General features: G+C 61.2%; 1 protein-coding gene across 9 annotated transcripts in view; it reads left to right on the top strand.

Moving 5' to 3' along the window:
- GRAMD4 (GRAM domain containing 4) overlaps positions 1–21,973 on the top strand; it is an 81,986-nt gene that overhangs the window by 37,160 nt on the left and 22,853 nt on the right. For 5 of the 9 annotated variants that reach the window (XR_003791071.1, XM_029205000.1, XM_029205003.1 and 2 more), the window contains exons 2-3: positions 1,601–1,811; positions 5,975–6,095. Coding sequence is in view for 4 of the 9 variants with exons in the window: in XM_029205000.1 (XP_029060833.1) it covers positions 1,601–1,811; positions 5,975–6,095 (332 nt within the window). In the remaining 5 variants the exon portion in view is untranslated. Of the gene's footprint in view, positions 1–1,600; positions 1,812–5,974; positions 6,096–14,753; positions 16,315–17,980; positions 18,253–18,959; positions 19,328–21,973 lie in introns of those variants that run through there. The other 4 variants (XM_029205005.1, XM_029205004.1, XM_029205008.1 and 1 more) reach the window with 4 other exon arrangements.

Genomic DNA, 21,973 nt, shown 5'->3' on the forward strand with positions numbered 1-21,973 from the left:
GAAGCATCTGTCCCAGGAACACCTGCACGCCCTCCCCCGATGTACTGCAGCCTCAGTTGTCCTTGTGGAGCGGAGCCCTGGCTCATTCTGACGTGGGGCTCACGGGCCGCCACTGTTCACAAGCTTTCCTGCCTTGAGCAGTGATGCCGGGGGAGTGGAGGCCCCTTGGCAGGTGGGGCGGGTACGCAGGGCTGCAGGCAGGCACCCTGGGCTGTGATTTAACATGATTTAACGGCTCCGAGCCTGCACCGTCCAAAACAGGAAGTGCTTTCCCCTGCCTTCGTGGTTCCCCGTAAACTGTCCCAAGTGTCCCAACTGGGGCGGTTCGGGCTGAGTGGGTGGATTCCACCCTGCTCACCCCACCTCCTGCTCGCCCCGCAGGGACTCGCCGTGCTGTTTACTGGGTGCAGGCTGAGTACTCTGTGCTTGTGCGTCATCTCAAATTCTCGGGATACTTTGGCCCGATCGGGGTTAATCCCGTTTCAGAGGTGGAAGCTGAGGCCCAGAAAGGTGGGAAGTGGCGGGACAGGCTGTGAGCCCGGGTGTGTCCAGAGTCCCTGCCCCGCAGGGACCCAGGGCCTCTTGCAGACGTTGGGGGCCGAGGGACTGTGTGACCTGGACCGGGGTTGGGCCGCACGGCCCCTGCCGTGGGCTTGGGAGTGAGGTGGGCTGGGCGTGCAGAAGGGCCACTGTGCCCCACCCACTGGGCTTTCCTGGTTGGGTCAGAGATGTGGGGAGTGGGCACCCCTGTAGGCATCCACCTCTGGCGTGTGCACGTGTGTTTGAACTTACACGTGTCCTCCGTGCCAGCACACAGAGACACCACACCAGGCCTTTGCTGCCTCCCTCCAGGCTGGAGGGATCCAGCGCCGGCAGCTTGGGGGCTGCTCAGGGGGCAGGTGGGCGGGCGCTGGGCTCCAGACTGGCCGTGTGTGGGAAGATCTCTCGGAGCGAGTGAGGCTGAGCTGGTCCTGAGAGCAGAGCTAGGGCGCCCAGGCGAGCAGGACGGTGTTTCAGGTCGATGGGGCAGCCTGGGCCATGTCCCTGGGAGCGGGGCCAGGTGGAGCGAGGGGACAGGGCCGGAGGGAGTCTGAGACACCCTGAGGCCCAGCATTCTAGGGGCTGTCCTGGGCGTGCCCTTGGTCGTGGGTCTTGATGGTTGTTAGAGCCTGGGAGGAGGCGCGCCGGCCCTCCCCACTTTTCGCTGTGGTGTCTCCCCCTCCCTTCCCCGGCCCCCTCTTCCCAGGGTCTTCGGCACCCCTGCTGCTCCAGGCTGGCTCCGCCTTTGCGCTGGGAGGTCGCACCGAGAGACGTGGCTTCCTTCTGCCCTGTGGGACACTCGGGAGAGCTGGCCTGGGTGGGCGGCAGGGGTCTGAGCTCAGCGGCCAGCCCAGCCGGATGGGGGTGACAGAGGGCCCCGGCCTGCTGGGCACGAGACGGGAGCCTGTGGGCCCTGGTGTCCCTGAATAGCGGGACTGGCTGCTCCCTGAGGGCAGGGCCTGGTGGCAGCCCAGGGCTGGGGCCTGGAGCCGGGTGTGGGAGGGCGGCGGCCGGCAGGCGGCTGACCACGTGACCGTGCCTCCCCCTTGCTGTCTTGCAGGGGCTCCGAGCGTCATGTTAAGGTAAAGCAGAGGGGCTCAGTGCTGAACATGCTAAGGAGGCTGGACAAGATCAGGTTCAGAGGTCACAAGAGAGATGACTTCCTTGATCTAGCAGAGTCTCCAAACGCCTCGGACACCGAATGCGGAGACGAAACACCCCTGAAGATACCTCGGACCTCGCCCCGGGACAGTGACGAGCTGAGGGACCCTGTGAGTACCCAGTGTCCTCCGCTCTGCGTGGCCGCGGATGCCAGGCCCCTCGCTGGTGGGTGGGGGCTGTCCCCATCCTCAGGTGGCCAAGCTGAGCGTGCGCTTGGGTAGGCTGTGTCCTGCCCAGGCTGGTCAGACACAGACGGGGCTGTTCCCCATCTCGCCCCAAACCTCCCCCAGCCTCACCGGTAGGGGCTCATCCCTGGACTGAGGATAATTTGTCCATTGGCCGCTTTTCTTTTCCTTCATCACTGGTTTTCTGGGTGACCGGCAAACTTCTCACACAGCCTGATCCCCGGGAGTTTGGCTCGAGGGGTCGCAGGGCGCTGTCTGGAAGCTGCTGGCCCCTGGCCCGAGGGCAGCTGCCTCTGGGTGCCTGGCTGGTCTGCCTGGCCGTCCCAGAGTGCGTGTCATTGACCCCTGGCAGCTGGCCGAGCCCAGGCTGGGCCTCCTCAGCCCACGTGGGGACAGTGGCCCCTGTGATTTGGAGAGCAGCTTTCCTCAGCGGGGTCCGCGGCTCTGGTGGGAACCAGGCGTGAGCAGGCCCTGTCTTCTGGAAGCTTGTTTTTTGTCGGTGGGCATGCAGCGGCGGGGGAGGGTGGGCTTCCTGTGGTCCCCTCCTGGCCAGCTACGGCCGCCGGGCTCTCCGTTGTGGGCACAGCTGCCCGAAGCCTCCCTGTTGTCAGTGAAGAAGCCCAGAGCCATCCAGCCCCCCACCACACGAGCTGTGGTGCCCTGCCCGAGTGGACACCAGATCTGGTGGCCTGGGGCCTGGGCTCCTCCCCGTGTACCTGAGCTAGGTCTTCCTTCCAGCTGTGGCCATGAGCCCTTGCCTTCCCACCTCCTTGTATTATTAATGCTTTATAATAGAACAGGGATGGCGCGTTTGCTCCTGGCACGAAAGAATAATTGATTGGCACTGCCTCCTAAGAGCCAGCCATCCAGTCAGGCAGGGCTGGAGCTGCAGAGCCTGGAGGGGAGCGCCCTGCTTGGGTGCTTGCTGTGTTCCCTGCAGAGGTGGTGGCGGTCCTCCTGCCATTGGGCTCCGTGCGGGCCAGGGCCTCGCTTGATGTGTCTCCTGATGCAGCCCATCAGCATCTGTCTGTCGGGACATCGTGGGGCTCACGGGCGCTGTCCTAAGAAGGGGGTGCCTCCACGTCGGGGTGGGTCCAGCGGGCCGGCGAGGGCCGAGGGGAGCACCTGAGGGAGGGGCGAGCACGGGGGCCGTGCGTACAAATGGCTGTCACGCTCGCTCACCCCCCTACCCCACCCCCCCACCCCCTGGGGCTCTCTCTCCGTGGTGGCGGGACCGAGCCAGCATCCCACCCTGGATGTGCCGTCCTTCACTTAACCTCTGCCCCTGAGGGGCACTCAGTCACTCCCATGAGCCTCGTGCCCACGTGGCCTGCGTCACCCCGGGTGTGCGGGCAGGGTCGTGCGTCTGTCACCAGCACCCTCCCACGAGCGTGCAGTGTCCGCCGCCACCGCCGCCGCCCGAGGGGCCCGCGTGCCACGCCCTTGCCCACCTGCACGGGGTGTCCCCAGGCGTTTCTGTTCTGCCAACCCGAGGGGTGAAGAGTGGCTTTTCCCACGAGAGAGGTTGCTCACCTTTGCCTGTGTTTAGGCTTCATTGTTTTTATTTTTTTTAATCGTGGTAACGTGCGCCTAGCACGGAATTGACGCTGTAGCCGTTTTAAGTGTCCAGCTCGGTAGCATCAGGCACGTTCGCGTTGTCGTGCGGCTCCCCCACCATCCATCTCCAGACCTTCTTCATCTTCCCAAACGGAAACTCAGCCCGCACTGAACAGTAGCTCCGCAGCTGCCCCTCCAGGCCGCCCCCGCCCCGTCTGCTTTCCGTCTGTGACCCGACTCTCCAGCTCCAGCCTCAGTGAGCCCCGCGGTGTTTGTCCCTGCGACTGGCCTGTCTCAGCACCATGTCCTCAGGGACCATCGTGCTGTAGCGTCAGGCTTCATCCTTATGTCCTTTTTGTGGGCAACCCGTCTGTGTCCTGGGGCAAAGGAGGCGAGCGGACCCAGTGGTTGAGGGTAGAATCCGGGTCCTGTGGTGGGGGAGGGGAATGGGGGGGAGGGAGGGGGTCCTGGACGGGCAGATGGGCTCGAGGGGGCCGCAGCGGTGGAGGTGGGGTGACGTCCAGGGCAGGGTGTGGCTGTGGTCGGGGGAGGGCCGTTGAAGAGAAAGATGAGGGGTCTGAGGCCAGGGTCCCCCGAGTGGTTGGTGACAGGCCAGTAAGGAGAGGGGCAAGGAGGCGAGGACCAGAGCCCTAGAGCTGGGGCAGGGGCAGAGACCCCACGCACGTGGAGGTGCAGCGGGCATCGCCTCCAGGAGCCGGGGGTAGAAGCCGGTCCCTCCGCGGAGAGATGCGGTTCTAGGGAAGCTGGGGGAAGAAGCAGCCAGGCCACCTGCCCGGTTTTGTGGCGGCAGCGCTGCAGCCTTGGGGGTCCCGAGTCCAGGCTCCCGACCCCAAGTTTAGCGTTGCTCTCGGCAAGTCTGAAAAGGGGTCAGCTGGAGGGACCCAAGGGGCTCGCGGAGGGGTTTGGACCCCAGGATTTCAGGGCACCCCCCCGGCGCCTGCCATCCACATCGGGGTGCCCCCTCCAGCCGTCTGGCTCCCCAGAGCTGGTCCTCACCATCCCTGCCGTCCTGTGGGTGCCCAGCTGAGCTACTGCAGCTTCGACACTGAGTCCGGCCAAAGCCATGAGGGTTCCAGGCTGTCTTGGACCCGGGGGCCCCTGTAGGAGCTCTTCAAGCTCTAAGGCAAGTTCCAGGTGAGCTTAATTCCAGCAGCTTAGAGACTTAACACGCGTCACAGCCTTCCGAGGACGTGTTCAGATGGGGCTGCAAACCGCGGGACGCCCTGCCTGCTTTGGTAGGAACTTGCTGACACAATGGAGTCCAGTGTTCTGCTTCCGAATCAGTGTAGAGCCGCCTTTCCGGACCAGCCTCTGCCCTCTGCTCTGGGGCCACCATCTTGGGCGCCGAGGTTGGGGATGGGCCGGGGAGGGATAAATTCATCTGCGGGGACCAATGGGTGAGCCTGGGCCATCTTCCCCACGCAGAGCAGGGGGCGTACCCTGCCTTTCGCCTACCGCCCAGTCTCCCCGTACCTGCCCCTGCCAGGCCCACGGGGCGGGCAGGTAAACATGGCCTGGTCCCTGCCCTCTGGGACCTCACGCCCCGGTAGCCAGAGCAGCTGCAAGTGCAGGAGGTCACGTGCCAGGACGGGGCAGCCGTGGGCTAGAGGGTCTTACCGGCCCCCGTTGTTCCCCAGTGTGAGCTGCTGCTTCCCGGGGTGTGGCCTCCGAGCAGATGACCTGTGCCTGGAGCGGTCACCGGGGCTGTCACGGACCCTGTCCATGCCGGGTGTCCCCTTCCTCACCCTGCCTTGGGGGTGTGGTCGTGGAGACCAAAACTGGGGAGTCAGATCCCCCCGTCGCATGGCAGGGCGCTCAGGTGCTGCCCTCACCAGGTCAGCGGTGGGGTGGGCGTGAGCCGGCAGCCCCGCCGCGCCCCGGGCAGGCCTGGCTGTACCGACGCGCGCATCCCTTTCCAGTGGGCAGCGGTGGCCTGAAACCGGAGCCTACCCTGGGCTCGGTGGGATGGCGGGTGGTGGCTTTAATTAGCCTCTGTGGGAAAGGACAGGCCCCTGTTTGGAGTTCGCTCACCTCAGAGCCTGGCAGGTGGATGCGCCCTGCCCCACCTCCCCGGGGTCCTGTTGCTGCCCCTCCCAGGGCAGCAGGGCGACAGGCCCTGTGGCCAGGCCACCCTCCTCCTGGGAGGTCGCCACGCGGGCCAGGGCAGGTTTTGATGGTTTCCTTCCCTCTGCAGCCTGAGAGCTGTGTTGTGACCGTCAAGAGGCTTAGCGTCACGCTTCCGGTTTTGCCTTTACTGTTGCTGGAAGTCGGCCTCACCGGGGCTCTGAGGATGTCCCTGTTGTCTGGAATGTCCCTTCCACCGACAGGTGAAGCCGAGGTGAACTGATGCGAGTTCTAAGGCAGAGCCAGTGTCTTCCTAGGCCGGTGGCCCTGTGGACCAGCCCTTCTAGACCACGGGGTCCTTGGGGGGTACCCCTTAGAGAACTGGTCGATGTGGACCCAGGATGCTTCCGGGAGGCTCCTCTGAGCTCTTGGTGTTTTCCTTCTAGGCTGGGCCAGGGACCCTCATCATGGCTGCAGGAGTCCAGGACTTTAACCGGACAGAGTTTGATCGCTTAAATGAGATCAAAGGTCACCTGGAAATCGCCTTACTGGAAAAACACTTCTTACGTGAGTACCAGTGGGGGACGGAGGGGCAGAGGGGACGCTGTCCTGCCAGAGTGCAGCTGGGTCACAACAGGTGTCACCAGGCTAGCAGTGGGGACGGGTGTGGACGTCCCCACATGGCCTTTTGCGTCCTGAGTCTGCATCTCCCTTTGCTGCTGCACAAAGCTCAGCGCTCCTGTCTGGATGGCTACAACGTCTTTACTCTGAGATCGACGAGAGCGTCACTGGGGAAGGAATATGACGCCCCTGGAAACTCTCTTTATTTTAGTGAATCTGGTGCATGGCCATGCTTAACTCAGCATGTAATAGAGCTTTTGGAGGAATCTGAAATTTTCTGTTCCGTGTAGTTTGCACATCAAGGAGGGAGTGTGGGAGGGGGCACAGTGGGGTTTCATTGTCCGTTGGCCACGGGCATGGGTACCTTGGCATTTGGCATTTGTGTTGCTTAACTGTCGGCCCTCCTGCTGGGGGTGTTGGCCTCTGGGTAGTGATGATGGTAGAGATGGTTCTGGAGGGGCCTGCTGGGCTCCTCCCGGAGATGATCTCATTTGGTGAGTTGCCTTTACTCCTCTCACCACCCCTCTGTCCTGCCTTGCAGACGAGGAAGCGGAGGCACCAGGGCTAAGAGGAGTGATCCTACTGGTAGGTTGAGTCTTCTGACTAGTAGGGGTCTAAACCAGGCAGACTGGCCCTGAAGCCCACGCATGTGACACAGTGTTTTCACAGCTGACAGCAGGGTGTGGGCGATGCTATTAGGGGAACAATACAGGGAGAAAGAAGCAGCTTCGCCCCTGTGTGCCCAGAGCCAGTCACGTCTGGGCCACGAGGAGAGGCCCAGGGCAAGGCACCTCCCTTGGGCGTTGTGCCCAGCTGGGACCTCCCTCTGATACCTGGGACCAGGCAGCTGGCACCCTTGCTTGCCCACAGGCACCCGCCCTCTGTCCCCACCTGAGTCCTCTCCCTCTTTCGTCTAGTGTCTCCCTCGTTTATGTGACGAGTGTCATCTGAGCTCCAGCCGTGGGCACCCCGGCTGTGCCGCCCACGCAGCACGTGGGGCCCGTTGCCTGCAAACGAAGGCGGGGTGTCTGCGCCGCGGGGGGGAAGCCTTGGGGGCCTGCCTTCTCCTCCCAGAAGTGGGCGGCGTGGCTCTCACTACATTTCTGTGCACCTGCCAGCCACCACGTGCTGCAGCCCCGACTCCCCCCAGGCCCCTCTTGCTGGTCCGTACCTCCCTGGGCGAGCGTGCGTGTGCACGCACGTGTGTACGTGCACGAGCTCCGGGCGTGTGCCCGTCTGCACCCCGCCGGCCAGCGCTCGCCCGCAGGGTCCGAGCACCGAGGTTCTGAGGACGGCACTATGGAGTGACTCAGTCTCCCCGCGAGTCTGAGGTTGCGGCTGACCTGGCTGGGGAGACGGGGCCGGGCTGGGTCTGCTGGGACTGCCTGCAGTGCGGGCGGCGAGGGCCCTGCCTCGTCAGGCCCTGGTGCCTGTGGCCTCCTCGGCCTTTGCCAAGCTCCCGTGGGGCGGCTCTGCGTGAACGGCGGGGCAGCCCAGGTGGTCTCGCCAGTGCTGAGCGGGCCCCGCTGGGTGGAGGCTGTGCTGGGCAGCAGAGCTGGACGGCCCTGCTCGAGGCAGCAGTGGGTGGAGCCTTGTGAAAGTGCCTTTGGTGGGTCACGCGGAGGATATTGGTGGTTTCACGGGGTTCGAGGAACCCGCAGAGTCAAGGGCTCTCAACGAAAGGGGAAGGGTCTGTGAGAGCATCCAACAGGGAGCCCCCTGCCCCCGGCTGGGGAGGGGCAGTGTGAGGCTTCCAGGAGAAGGGGTTACGGGCGGGGCGGACGGGGAGCAAGTGTCCACCAGGCAGCCGGGTGGGCAGGACAGCTGCGACCCACAGGGATGCCTGTCTGGGGCCACCCTGCTCTGTGTTGAAAAAAGGAAAAGAAAAGGGGCCGCCTGGCTCCGGATCGGCATCGCTGGCGTCCTTGGACTGGTCCTCGTGGTCTGCCCTCTGTGTTTTACCAGAAGAGTAAAACAGTGGGTAGCTCATGTTGTAAAAGTGCAGAGTTCCACTTTGGCAGCTCGGGGCCGGATGGGGAAGGTAATAATTATGGGCATTTTTTTTAGTTATGAGAAATTTGAGATGGATCAGAAATAGAGGACATGGTGTAACGCGCCTCTCGTGCACCTGCCGTCGGTTTCAGCAAGAACCGGCTCGCGGCCAGGCTGGTTCCCTCCAAGCCCCCACCTACAGCCCCTCTCCCCCAGGTCTTTAGAAGCAAATCCCAGCCAGCATCCTGTCATTTGACCCATAAATATTTTAGTAGATAGCTCATCATGGGTTGTTGCTTTCGTTTTTTGGCCGTGCCGCGCGGCTTGCGGGATCTTAGTTCCCCGACCAGGGATCGAACCCGCGCCCCCCTGCAGTGGAAGCACAGAGTTCTAACCACTGGACTGCCAGGGAAGTCCCTCATTCTGTTTGAAAAACAAAAGTCCTGAGTGCAGTATTACAAGTAAAAAAAATCACGTGTTTCTTGAGTATCATCAGATACCCAGCTTAAGCTCCTATTTCCCCAGGTGTCTGGTCATTTTTTGGGCAACTCTGGAACCAGACAAGGTCCATAGGTTGTGACTGGTAGATGTGCTCCTCCTGTCTTTTACTCTGCCCGTTCTCCCTGCATCTGTTTTTGCTCTTTGTTGAGGAAACCAGGCCGTCTGTGGGTGGGGTCTCCACCCTGGACCTTGCTGAGCGCATCCCTGTGGTCCCGACACGTGAGCCGGCGTGTCCCCCGTCCCTTGGTGCTGGTGGGGTGGGGGGGATCTGTGGGAGGACTCCCTCCTCTGTGGTGGTGGTGGAGGAGCGTGCTTTCCTGAGGCCGTTTCTTTTGTCCTGTATCAGGACCTGGGTCATTGTGGCTTCCATCCATCATCTCGTTAGAGGTTGCAAATGGTAATGTTCGACTTCTGGCATTCTTTCTCCATTTATTAACCCAACATATTTCTGAAAACTTAACTATTTGGTTGCCCCAAGACGTAGTTCATGTAGGAGAGACAGGAGACATGCTTGAATTTTTCCTTGATATTTCCAGCTTTCAGAATAACGAGTTGGTTCTCTGCTTAGAGCATCCTCCAGAGGGTGAGGGTGTTAGGCTTTGGCGGGGGCGGGGGGGGGGGTTTTGATGTCATCATGAGATCATGGATTTAAACATAGTTTAATGAGTCTTAATCGCCATGGTTATCATCTCATTGGTGCTCAGATAGACCCACCTCTGGTCTGCGTTTGTCTGCTGTTTCCTCAGGATGAGACTCAGGTCAGAGTGTCACAGGTATGATGCTGTGTCCACAGTGCATCTGACCAGGAGGTCTGTGATGTCATTTTGTCCCCATATGCATGTTGTAGAGCGTTTGTTGTTTTTTTTAAAATTAATACTGTAAAGCAACTATATTCCAATAAAAGTTAATTTTTAAAAAAATTAAATTAATTTTTGTAATTATCTAAAATTGTTTCCATGGTTCCAAAGCCAGGGCGTTTTCAGAGAAATCAGGTTTCTCTCCCTGTAACCCTCATTCCTTCTCTTCCCCTGTAGATAACCAGTTGTCTTTTAAAATTGTACAGTCTCTCCTTCCATTGAATTTTTATAGAAGCAAATATGCATATTTGGCCTACCACCCCCGTTAGATAAATGTCTGTGTGTTTCCACTTTCTCCACACCGACATCACATCCTGGAAGTCCCTTCAAAATGGTTCTCAAAGCTGTCCCCTGTTCCGTGTTCCATCTGCATCTGCCCTGTGGCTGTAGGGTGTGGGTAACCTGCCTGCTCCCTGTTCCCTGTTACATAGTTACAGGTGGTTCTCAGCAGGCGGTCTGTGCCTTGAGTGCACGGGCCACACTTATTTCTATACCCTGAGGATCTAGCGTGATGCCCTGGATCTAATAGGAGCTCAGTGCTTGGAGGGATGCCTTGCAGGGAAACCTGGTCAGAGCTGGAGTTTGCACAGAGAGACTGTCCCTCCCTGCACTCTCGCTTCCGTCTCAGTACCCAGGGGAGTACAGTGTGGAGGAAAGGATGTAGTCCCCCCTTGGGACCCATAGAGATGTTTTGGTTGCCGCTGAACCTACATCTTGTGCTAGGGTGGCCACCCCTGGTCTGCAGGGGGCCGCGGTGATGGGGAGCCTTGCTCTGGAGTGGGGACCCAGGCTTCTGGTTCTGACTCAGCCCCGAGTGATCAGGTAGCCGTGGACATTTCACCATTCAGGGCCTGGTTGCCCCCATCCGTACAAACGCCTACGTGGTCAGTGTTAAAGTTCCATTTAATTACCGGTAGTACTTTTTCTCCAGAAGCAGACTGTTATTCTCGGAGAAGAGGAAATAGCCCAGGTTCAGAGCGGCTTTCTTTGGTTATTAAATATTGAAGAGCACAAATGTTCCCGGGAGAAGATGGCAGAGGGTGAAGAATGGGAAATTGAAGTGCGTCCCGGCTCGGGACTGGGGGCAGGATCCTAAATTTGTTAAAGAAGCACATAAATAAATGCAAAGCATCGTCCATTTTCATTTAGCCCGCAGTGCATTTCGGTTGTTACTGCTTTTTGAGCACAAACACACGCTGCTCCGTAGTTTCTGAGCAGGGGTGTGCATGTATCGATCACCCGCTGGGCGCAGGCTCTGGGAAGGGAGATTCTCCAGCATTGTAAGCTGCACACACAGGCTCTTCCTGAAGGTGACTTGGCACGGAATATGGAGCTTAGAGGGAAAGTGCTTATGGGGTGTCAGGGGTCCGGGGCCTCCTGGGTGCTGGGCTAAGCCCGAGGGTCCCTGACCCACGTGCAGGTTCTGGGTTGCCGAGAAGTTTCTTCTTCCCCACTTGACGTGAGGCCTGTGGACTCCTCTCTGGATGGGCATGCTGGAGGGTGGTCCCCTCAGCCACACCCTGGGGGCTTGAGCCTTCGGGACAGGGATCCATCATCTCTGAACCACCGACACAGGTGCCAGACACACTGTGGTGGTTCCTGGGGAGGGTGCCTCTGGGAAAGGGGCCCTTTGCTCCTGAGCCCCTCTGCTCCCGGGAGCTCCCCTTCCTGCCCCAACACGCAGTGGGTCAGTGTGGCCGGCTGTGACCCCCCTGGGAGGGCTTCCTGGAGAAGGTGGCCAGGGAGGTGGCAGGAGGGCGGCCGTCTGCCTCCTGTGGCCTGAGGGCCTCCCTCTGGATGCCAAGGCTGAACAGAGGGGCCTGGAGGGAAGGAAGTTTCTGGGCGCCAGTCTGGGTGATTCAGGCTGAGGACGCCCTTTCTCACCACTGAAAACAGCAGCGCGGGAGCTGCCCGCTGCTAGAGGCGTCCGATGGGGCAGCCACCCGAAGCCGGCCAGGGATGGTTTAGGTGTGGCATTGGTCGGATACCTCCGGACCCGCCCCTTTGGGCCCGGGCCTGCAGATGTCCCTCTGGGGGTCTGGCTTTTTAAAAAAATATATAAATTTATTTATTTATCTATGGCTGCGCTGGGTCTTTGTTGCTGTGCGCGGGCTTTCTCTAGTTGCGGTGAGCAGGGGCTACTCTTCGTTGCGGTGCGCGGGCTTCTCGTTGTGGTGGCTTCTCTTGTTGCGGAGCACGGGCTCTAGGCGCGTGGGCTTCAGTAGTTGCGGCGCGCGGGCTCAGTAGTTGTGGCTCACGGGCTCTTGAGCGCCGGCTCAGTAGTCGTGGCGCACAGGCTTAGTTGCTCCGCGGCACGTGGGATCCTCCCGGACCAGGGCTCAAACCTGTCTTCCCTGCACTGGCAGGTGGATTCTTAACCACTGCACCACCAGGGAAGTCCCGGTCTGGCTTTTTAAAAAAACTCTGCTCCTCCTGTGTATTCTGTGATGTTGAGCTGAGAGGATAAACTCCCAGTGCCAGAGGCTGGGTCGGACGGTTCTGACCCTGTAGTGATGCGCTTGTCAAGTGGTTTCTGCCCTTTCGTGAGGACTACAAATGGGTGACCCAGACGGACGGGAAGGGAGCAAACAGATCGGATAACCGGCAGATGAAGACAAGAGATGAGACTGCATGTCCATATCATAGAGGACTTATCTGGGAAAAAAATGAAATTGGCCGCAAAGAAAACGGCGTGTCTGACCCACTGGGCTGGCTCTGAATTGCATATTTCTAGGTCAGTCCTGCTGCCTGGTGGGAACCTGCTCCTTGCTTATCCCTGCAGATGTCCGGCCCTGCCTCCTCGCTGGACAGAGGCGAGCTGGCCCACCAGGCCGGTCCTGGCTCAGCGCCCAGCAGGGCACGTCCCCTGCCTGGGCCCTGAGAGCTCGGGCACAGGGAGGAGCGGGCTTGGGGGCTGGGCACACACATGTTTCCTGGTTCGGTGCTGGCCAGGGCCCTGGAGCCCGGACCTTGGCCGTCAGAGCAGCGCGCCACCTCTTGCTGAAAGGCGGTCGTCGGTTCCTGAAAATCAGCTGTTCTGGGTGGAAACTCTGGCTGGGATCCTGTTCCTTCTTATTTTACACGAGAAACGTTTTAATGCACTGCTTCTTCACCCCAGACCCCCAGTCAGTTTCCTAAAGTGTATGTGAAAGGCAGTGGTGTGCCAGCGTCTAGGCTGCAGCCTGTCGTGTGGGCGCGTAAGAGCTTAAAGCGGCACCGCTTCCTGGTGACCAGGCCATCAGCGTGGTGGGTGATGGTTTGTTCATCGTTCCATAAACCCTACCTCTGCATCCAGCAGCAAGTAACGCAGCGGTGAGTAAACGCTGGGAAAATTGCAAACGGAAGTTTACCACGAAAGCACGGCCTTTCCCCGATGAACTGTTTTCCTCGCGGGGAGAGGGTGCAGGAAGGGAGGGGGCTGACTTGGCTGTTTCTTTACTGGTTGCTGCAAGCATGCCCTCGGTTCAGGACCCGATACCTGGCACTTTGGGAGGGCGTGGCTCTGCCTTCTAGAAAGGTCCGAGGTCACAGGGTGGTGGGATCCAGATTTAGCTGGGAGGCCGGGAGAGTTCAGTCTGGGGAGAGTTGAGGAGAGAGGTGAAGGGCAGAGCCTAGGACCATGGGGTGGGGCCTCCAGGTGTGCAGCCTGCCACCTGGCCAGGACCCAGAAACAGCTTTGCGAGTGGTCCCTGCCTTTGCACACCTGGCTGGTGGGAAGGAGTTTTATTTAAGGATTATCACTTGATTTTTATTTTTGGCTGTGGCTCGGCCTGTTGAATTGTGTGCCAAGAGGACTCTTGCTTGAGAGTTCTACTTTTACAGGTTTAAAAATAGCCTCAGAGCTGTGTTCCTTCCTCCTGGTGGCTTCCCTGGGGGCTGGGGTAGTGGGCTGGGCTATGGCCCTGCTGCCTGGGCATGGGTGGGCACGAGCCCAGGCGTCCCCTCTGTCTCCCTGAGCCAGTCAGGGTGGCCGTGGGCCGATAGGGGTGCACCTGGAATCGCTGGTCAGGTGCTGTCCCTGCCCTTTTCCTTGTAGGCTTGGGGAGGCATGAAGGCTGGACCGCGTGGGTGGGCCGGCCATCCTGGCGGGTGAGTGCTGCAAGAAACGCTTTGCCGCACGGAGCTGCTCTCCTGTGTGCGGGACTCCACGCCTGTAACTCATTTTGCCTCTCCCTTTGAAAGCACTGGTTTCTCAGCACGCTGGTTGGGGTCCCTGAAAGCTCCTATTAGAGTATGCTCTGGGCTGCGTGAAGGGGGCATTTTGGATACAGAAGCCAAGCTTTAGAAAGTCACGTTGGACACCTGTGTGAGGGTCCCTCTGGGCTCCCAGAGCAACCCGGGCCTCCCCCTTCTCCCTGTTACAGTCTGCTGCCTGCCTGCTCTGTGGGAGGTGGGTGGGGCAGGCTGCATCCCCCGCGGAGCTGGCCCTGGTTTCCCTTCGGGGCCCGTGCACCTGGCTGCTGGGCTTCGCTCACGTGGGTGTCCTGCTGAGCGGGGGCCCAGTGAGGGAATTGATGAATTACGGTGCAGACGTCTCTCTCCCGGGCGTGCCCTCCAATCTTAGAAGGTTCGGGGGTTCTGAATCCTATCCTGGGCAGGTATTCTGGCTCCCCTGGCCTCCTGCAGGCTTCCTTCCCATCCCCTGGCCGGCCCCGGCCATCTGCCGGGTCAGCAGATGCCACAGAGCCGGCAGCAGGTCTTGAAAAGGAGAGGATCATCAGGCTGGGAGCTGTGCCACGTGACCCAGGTGGACCCTGTGACTGCTGGTGCACAGGCCCTTCCCGCCTTGCCGGGCTGTGGCTTCTACTCCTGGGACCCCGGCCTGTGACTTAGCTGCCGGCAGGTATGAAGCTACCTTTCCTGGCCCACCTGCGTGGCTGCAGAGGTGCAGAGAGGCTCAGGAGAGTGGCCCGAGAGTGGGCCTGTGTCAGGACGCGCTTGCGGAAGGTCACGGGCTCGTGGCAGGCGTGACGCCAGGACGCTCTGCGCTGGCACTGCTCACTGTTGAGAGTTTGGCCAAGGCAGTGGAAGCGTCGTCAGTGGGGGCATTCGGGGCACAGCCAGAGGCGAGGAGCAGAGAGGTGGGAGGGAGGGGGCCAGCCAGGACCCCCAGTGCTCCCCAGGGGCCACTTGACCTGCTAAAGGAGGACTCTTCTTACAGCCTGCGGGGTCTCTGGGGGCGGGAAGACCCTCTCTGGGCTTGGTGGAAAGAGGGGGGATGGTCCCCCCTCCCAGAGCCAGCTCAGCCTCCTTGGCCCAAGAGCATCGTCTCAGGGGGAGTGTGGTGGGCAGGGTCGTGGCTCCCCACAATGTCCTCACCCTAACCCCCAGAGCCTGTGACTGTGTCACCTTATGGGGCCAGAGGGGCTTTGCAGATGTGGTTGAGTTAAGGATCTGAGCTCGGAGGTGGGCCTGGGTTAATCCAGGTGGACCCAGTGTCGTCACAAGGGTCCTTGTGAGAGGGAGGCGGCGGGGTGCGGTCAGAGAAAGAGGAGGAGAGTTGACAGTGGAATCAGAGGTCGGGGTGATGTCCCTGATGGCGAGGGGTCAGCGGCCAAGGAATGTGGGTGCCTCTAGAAGCAGAAGGGGCCAGGAAGTGGACTTTCTCCTGGAGCCAGCCCTGCCCACACCTGGACTTGAGCCGCTCGAGGCCCATTTCAGACTCTGACCTCCAGAGCTGTGAGAGGGCATACTCTTCCGCTCCGTCTGTGGTCACTTATTACAGCAGCGGCAGGAGATCAACACGGTGGGGGGGCCCTGTGTGTGACGTTGCAACCCTGTCCCCACCTGCAGGAGACCCTCCCGGCCCCCGACTGACAGAGCAGGGGCACGAGGGGAGCCCTTTGCTGCCGCAGGTGGTATCCGGGGCCGGCGGCCAGAAGGCCAGGCCACTGCGGAAGAGGCCACGAGCTGGGCTCTGAGCTTGGAGGGCAGCCCGAGGAGAGCCAGCTGCCACGGGCCCTGACGGCCCCTGGGGACAGGGGTCCCGCTGGGCGGCTGCCCAAGACAAGGCAGCCTTCCGAGTGAGCAGCTCAGCGCTTTCTGCCTGGCGGGAAGCTGGCCTCCTGTTTCTTCTCTATCCGAGAGGAGGAGCAAAAATTGATTGCGGGGATTTGTATCGTCTTTGTCCTGTGCGAGTAGCCAGCTGTGCTCTGCACTGCAGTTGACCTAAATATGTTGCCGGAGGGAGCAGACCCGTAGCATCAACCGTTGTGGGGTCTAATCATCGCTGCAGGCGTAAGGAGAGTTGTGTGGCCTCGGGGGAGCCATTCGCTCAGAGAAAGGCTTGTAGGAGAGCAATGATCAGAATGCTGATGGGTTTTATTTATTTAGCTGTCTTTGTGCCCCCAGGAGAGGGGGCACCTGGAAGAGGCGGGAAGGCTTCTTACGTTTGCTGTGAATTGGGACGAGTGGATTTGCCAGGCTGTACCCAAGCATCCTTGTCTGCGGGGCCGCGTCCCCTCACTGGCTTGTGGGGGCGGGGGGCGGCTTTGAGGAGTGAGGAGGGAGGAGCCCGCTGGTCTCGGCCCCACAGAGCGCCCGCCCCCGGGAAGGCCCAGGAGAGCAAGCGGCAGCTTGAGGGGGGATGGTACCCGTGAGAAGGGCAGGGCTGAGGGGGCTTTGTCAGGAGCCCAGGTTAAGAGGACATGGCCCGAGACCCCCTTGCCTCCAGGACTGGAGTCCCAGACACGCTTGCAAGCCGGCGAGGAGCATGCCGGGAGCTTAGGACGGGAGCTGCGTGTCCACGCGTGTGCACAGCGGCCTGGCTGGCCGTCTCCACATGGGGGGAACCAGCTGCACTTGACCCCTCGCAGGTGAGTGGCGTGGGGAAGGGAGTTCGGGGGCGTTGAGAAAGAAAATGTGGTTTCCTGCTGATGACGCTGTGCGTGAGGAGGCGTCTGGGGCGCCTTGACCTTCGGGTCCACGGAGGTGACTGGAGTGTGTGTGGGTGATGGGGATCAGAGGAGCGGATGGGAAGGCACCCGGCACCCCGACCTTGGCTCCCGGGAGCGAGGCTGCGGTGGCGGGAAGCCCCTCGCCTCTGTTTTCCCCCCCGTGAAGCTCCCTGGCCTGCGAGTCCGCCCACGCCTGTCCTCGAGAGGCGGTGGGAGCCCCTGCACAGCCGGCCGAGCCCGGGGCGGCCCCCCCTGGGGACACACTCTCACTACTGCGGAGGGCCAGTCGCCCGGAGCTCAGGGGGCAGGTCTCTGCGGGGGCTCCCCGGGAGCTTCACCCGAGCACCTGCTGTAAGCCAGGCCCTCCGTGGAGGCCTCCAAAGTGGGTCCCGCGGGAGGAGGCTAAGCGGTGCTCCGCGGGCGCTCAGGAGGGCAGGGGGTCTCCACGTGGCTCCAGGGCCCAGGCTCTCCCACTGCCGGTGGGAGCACGTCCTCTCAGAAGGGGGCCCCAGGGCCCCGCCTGCGTCAGGACAGGAGACCCGCCTCCCGAGGGTCCAGGGTCCAGCAGGACGCTGCACCTGGGTGGCCCTGGGGTCAGTTCACACAGGTGAGGTGCCTGGGGCATCACCAGATGCCCACTCCGGGCAGGGTGTGGGTGCTCGGTCACGGCAGCGTCCCCGCTTTGACAGAGCCTGGTGCGTTATACTTGCACAGCGAGTATCTGCTCGTGGAGTTGTGTGCAGGCAGTGGCTTCTCCGCACGAGCAGGCTGACTTGGCGTGGGGCGGAGTGGAGGTCCCCGCGGAGGCTGGGGCTCCTGAGCGGATTGTGTGTCAGGGCTCTGGACCCCCGATCGTCTGAGTGCCCCCCGCCACCTCCCAGCAGGTGCTCTGTGTGCAAGGACATGACAGGTGGGGACTCTGTATGCCCTTGAGTCCTCAGGGCCAGGGTCCGCGGGAACCCCAGTACGAGGCGGGGGGAGGCTGAGGCCCGAGGTTTGGGGCCCGCGGGCCTGGCGTGCAGGATGCAGACGTCCCTCAGATGCTGGTGGCCGGCCACTCACTCTTGGCACTGTTTGCTGAATTCCCACCATGGCCCTCCCCTCCCACTGGTGTCCTCTCTGCCTGGTTCTCGACCAGCCTGGTGCGTGTGTCCTGCAGTTCACTTGCTGAGAACTTGCTCTGCTGTCTCCACTGCCCAGTGTCCATTCGCTGCATCTGTCCTGGCTTCCCCTTGAGCCAGGCTGCGTCCTGGGCCGTCACAGACAGTGAATCAGACGGGGTCCTCTCTCTGGGGCCTGAGTTGGGGCATCCTGCAGCTGAATGTGACTTAGGAATGTGGCGTGCTTACCAGGGGTCATGTTTGCTGAGCCCCTCCCTGTGGAGCTGTGTCACCTGAGGGGATCCCCTCCCAGCACCCTGGGGAGGACCCGTGTTGTCCCTGACAGGCAAAAGCAGGACCCACAAGAGAAGATGACAAAGGGCCACATAAGATGGGAGGGGGGTCGGGGCGTCTCTCTGGGGGAAAATGGCACTTGAGCCAGCACTGAGGTCGAGGGGCAACAGCATGTGCAAAGGTCCTGGGGTGGGGTCTGACTGTGGAGGCATTTGGGCACCTGAGAGACGGCTCCTGTGGCTTGAACCCAAAGAGCAAAGGTCAGAGCAAGATCAGAGGGCGTCGAAGCGGGGAGTGGGGTGTGGCCTCGGGCTGGAAGGACTCCCTGTGTGGCCAGTTTGGGCAGGACAGTGTCAGGTTCTGACTTAGACTTTAGAGGAGCCTCTGACTGCTGTTTGGAGCCAGACTGTGGAGGGTGTGAGGAGAGCTGGGGTGCCAGTTAGGAAGCAGGGTGCGAGCCGAGGTGAGAGCGGGTGGGTTTGGGGGTGCTTGGAGGAAGAACTCCTAGACGTGAGGGTGAGGGCCCTGCCCATCCGCCCCTGGCACAGGGCCCCTCTGCTGTAAATAAGCCAGACTGAGAGGGGTGGGGGCATGGCCCTCTTGGGGCTGGGGGTCTGAGCCTGGCTTCCCGCAGCCCTGGAGCGGGGAGGGGTCTCTGCTCTTCGCTCATTGCCTGGCCCCGGCTGGACTCTGCTTCTGAGTCTTAACTTGGAAATGTCCCCCAGGCCCTAGGCAGAGGCTGCCCCTCCCCCTGGTCCCCCGCTTTGTGCAGTCCCTTTACAGAGTCTCTTCTGTGCCCCTGGGAGGCACCAAGTCCAGCGGGTTGGGAGGCCGTGGTCCTCAGGGAAACTAGGCGGCGCAAGGGCCGCGCTGCTTCACCCCAGGACCGAAGGGGGGATCTCTGGAGGAGACCGTGGCTAACAGGAGCCAGGTGGGATGGCTCCCTGTGGGCTTGGTGTGGTGTCCTCTCAGCCCCCTTGTCTGGAGGGTTTTCTCCCAGGGGGTGGGAGGGGCCCCAGGGCCCTGAAGAATGCTGAGCCGCATGCCCAGATCAGGGCAGAGCCCAGCAGGAGGGGCAGCGCGGGAGGCCCCAAGGACTCCAAATATTTACCGAGCACGTGGATCCCGGCTCTCAGCAAACCTAAATATCTATCTGCCCTTTGCTGGGGCAAAGCCGGGTGAGTCCCGAGCTCTCCAGGTGGGAGGTGGGGCTGGCGCCCCCGCCCTGGACGCCCCCAAGAGGCAGCAGGGTCTCCCCATGGCTCTGCCTGCACGGGGCGTGGTGGCCGCCGTGTAGACAACGGCCGCTCTGCCAGCCCTTCTGTTTCTGGGACCTGGGGCTGTCATACTGACCTTGGCCTGAATTTCGGGGTCTTGGGCTCGGTGAGGTGGCCAGGACAGGAGAGGAACCTGCTGGGTCCCCCTGAGCCCCATCCTGTCCAGAAAGCAGGCTCCAGGCCAGCGAGGGTCTCACTGGACCGGCAGCGAAGGCAATGGATCCTGGCCTCCCCGGGCTCCAGTCCACGCCCCCGATTTTGGTGAGTTAGTTGGTCACATTCTGAGGTCTCAGGAATGCCTTTTGGGACTTGCCCAAGTGAGGCTTCTCCTGTGGGAATTTCCGTTGCAGCCTGTCAGCCCCACCAATTGGGGTGGTCTGTGACCCACCTCCCGGACCATGGCTGCCACACGCCACACATGGATGGGGCTGACTTCTGGGTAGAGGGAGCAGTGAGCTGACCCTCAGCCAGACCCTGGAGCCCGCCGCTGCACATACACCAGCCTCGGTCCCACCCGGTAGGCCGGTGACCCTGACCCTGGGCCGTCTTGGTGCTGGCTCGGAAGTCTGCCGACCTCCCAGGCCCGGGGAGGGTCGTCCCTCTGTCACTGCTGTCAGAGTTCACGTTCCTCTGTCCGGGCGGGGGGGGGGGGGGGGCGCTGCTCGGTCTGTTTTCCCTGAGGCTGTTGGAAAGGCCCCGCTTGGACATGGCTGGTGGGAGCCATGGGCTGGGCATCCGGGGTTCATCCTGCCGCCGGCTGACGCTCCCCGAGGGCTCCCGCGCTGTGGACGCCGCGGACCGGGCACAGAGGCCCACCTGCTGGAGCTCCGGCACCTGCAGGGTCGGGCAGGCCCTGTGGTCGCAGCTGCTTCTGAGTTACACCCTGCAGAGGGCGCTCAGGAGCCAGCGCCTCACCAGTGTAGGCTGTTGTCATTGTCACCGAGGGACGTGGGGGGGGGGGGGGGGTTGGGTCTCCGGGGGAAGCATACTGACCGCAGGCTGAGCTGCAGGTGGGCGAGCACAGCCCCGCCCCGTGGGAGCCCGTGTGGTCCTTTGCCCGGGACCATCTCGAGGGCTCTGGCAGGCGCTACCCCTGCTGCCTGGACGCTCCCCCCTCGGGTGCACGGGGCTCGATCCTTCTCCGCAGCCCTGCTCACGTCTGCCCTCAGCTCAGGCTCACTGACCAGGGCTGTTCCTACGGCCCAACCTGCCCCCGCCCCCCGCCGAGGGTGGCTCTCTGTTTGGGTCACTTCTTTATCACGAGTGTCCGGAGCGTGCCTGGTACACGAGGCTGCCCAGTGCTCACTGGTGGAGCGGCCGATGCGGGCTCTGAGCTGCTCTGGTCCAGCCTGGCCCAGGCCGTCAGGTTTGTTTTGCAGCTTTAGCTGTTTGCAGAAAAGCGGAAACGGGATCGTTGGCCCAAAGCAGCTGCCCGCGGAGGGGCCGATCTCTGGTCTTGGCCCTCGACACACTGTCGCGTGGGGAATGGGTGTCTGTTGAGGATGTGACTCCATATGGCTTTGTAGCTGGGCCACGGCACGCGCTGCAGTTGCTGTGGCTGTGTCCCTGCTGCACCACTGCCCCATTTGCACGTGGGCAGCCTTGCCCTAGGGCCCCGGTGGAGCCGAGCGAGGGGGGTGGCGGTGGCCTCGTGTGCCTCTTCGTAGCGCCAGGTCCTCTGCCCTCCGTGAGTCTGGGGCCTGCCTGTCCCGGGTGGGCGTTGGCTCCTCCAGGGTCACAGCTTTGAGAACGCTGAGGAGTGAGGGCTCACGTCCAGGAAATGCAGGAGGTGGGCAGAGGGATGAGGACTGTGTCATCGTGGGGCTGTGATGAGAACGAGCCCACCATGTACCGGTTTAGAAACAAGAAAAAGTGATTTCTGACGTGACTTGGGTCTCGTATCTGCAGGAGCCTTAGGCCTGAGGGAAGTGACCTAAGATTTGCAGGTGGACTTGATTGCATCTTACAGTAATTACATCGTACAAAGGACTTGGGGCGGGATCCTGGAGAAGTTGCCTGCAGCTACCTGTCATTCCCCAGATGTCTGTGGGGCGACCGAGTGGGGAGGGGCTTTGCGGGATGGCGAAGGAGTTCCCCACCTGGAGGACAAGGGTCCTGGTTGTAGCTGGGCTGTGCTCACTTCTGGGGGGCGGGGGCGGAGAGCAGAACCCCTTCACTCACTCACGCAGCAAGTGCTCGGGGCTCTCAGGTGCACGGTGTAGACTGACACCAAGGCCCAGTGCTGAGCGCTAACTTTTATATATATATATATATCTATTTATCTATTTATCTATCTATCTATTTTTGCCGTACGCGGGCCTCTCACTGTTGTGGCCTGTCCCGTTGCGGAGCACAAGCTCCGGACGCACAGGTTCAGCGGTCATGGCTCACGGGCCCAGCCGCTCCGCGGCATGTGGGATCTTCCCGGACCGGGGCACGAACCCGCGTCCCCTGCGTTGGCAGGCGGACTCTCAACCACTGCACCACCAGGGAAGCCCCTGAGCCCTAACTTAAAAAATTTTTTAATTTATCGTTGATTTACAATGTTGTGTTAATTACTGCTGTACAGCAAAGTGATTCAGTTATATATACATTCTTTTTTATATTCTTTTCCATTTTGGTTTATCCCAGGATATTGATATAACTATCCCATAGTTCCCTGTGCTTTACAGTACGACCCTGTTGTTTATCCATTCTGTATATAATAGCTCACGTCTGCCAACCCCAAACTCCCACTCCATCCTTCCCCCAGGCACCCGCTTCCCCTTGGCAACTACCAGACTGTTCTCTGTGTCCCTGAGTCTGTTTCTGTTTCTGAGATCGGCTCATTTGTGTCATGTTCTAGATCCCACATGTAAGTGATGTCGCAGGTTATTTGTCTTTCTCTGACTTACTTCACTTATACGA

This window comes from Monodon monoceros, unplaced genomic scaffold (genome assembly GCF_005190385.1).
Source record: "Monodon monoceros isolate NGI ecotype Baffin Bay Population unplaced genomic scaffold, NGI_Narwhal_1 Super_Scaffold_6, whole genome shotgun sequence".
Taxonomy (NCBI): domain Eukaryota; kingdom Metazoa; phylum Chordata; class Mammalia; order Artiodactyla; family Monodontidae; genus Monodon; species Monodon monoceros.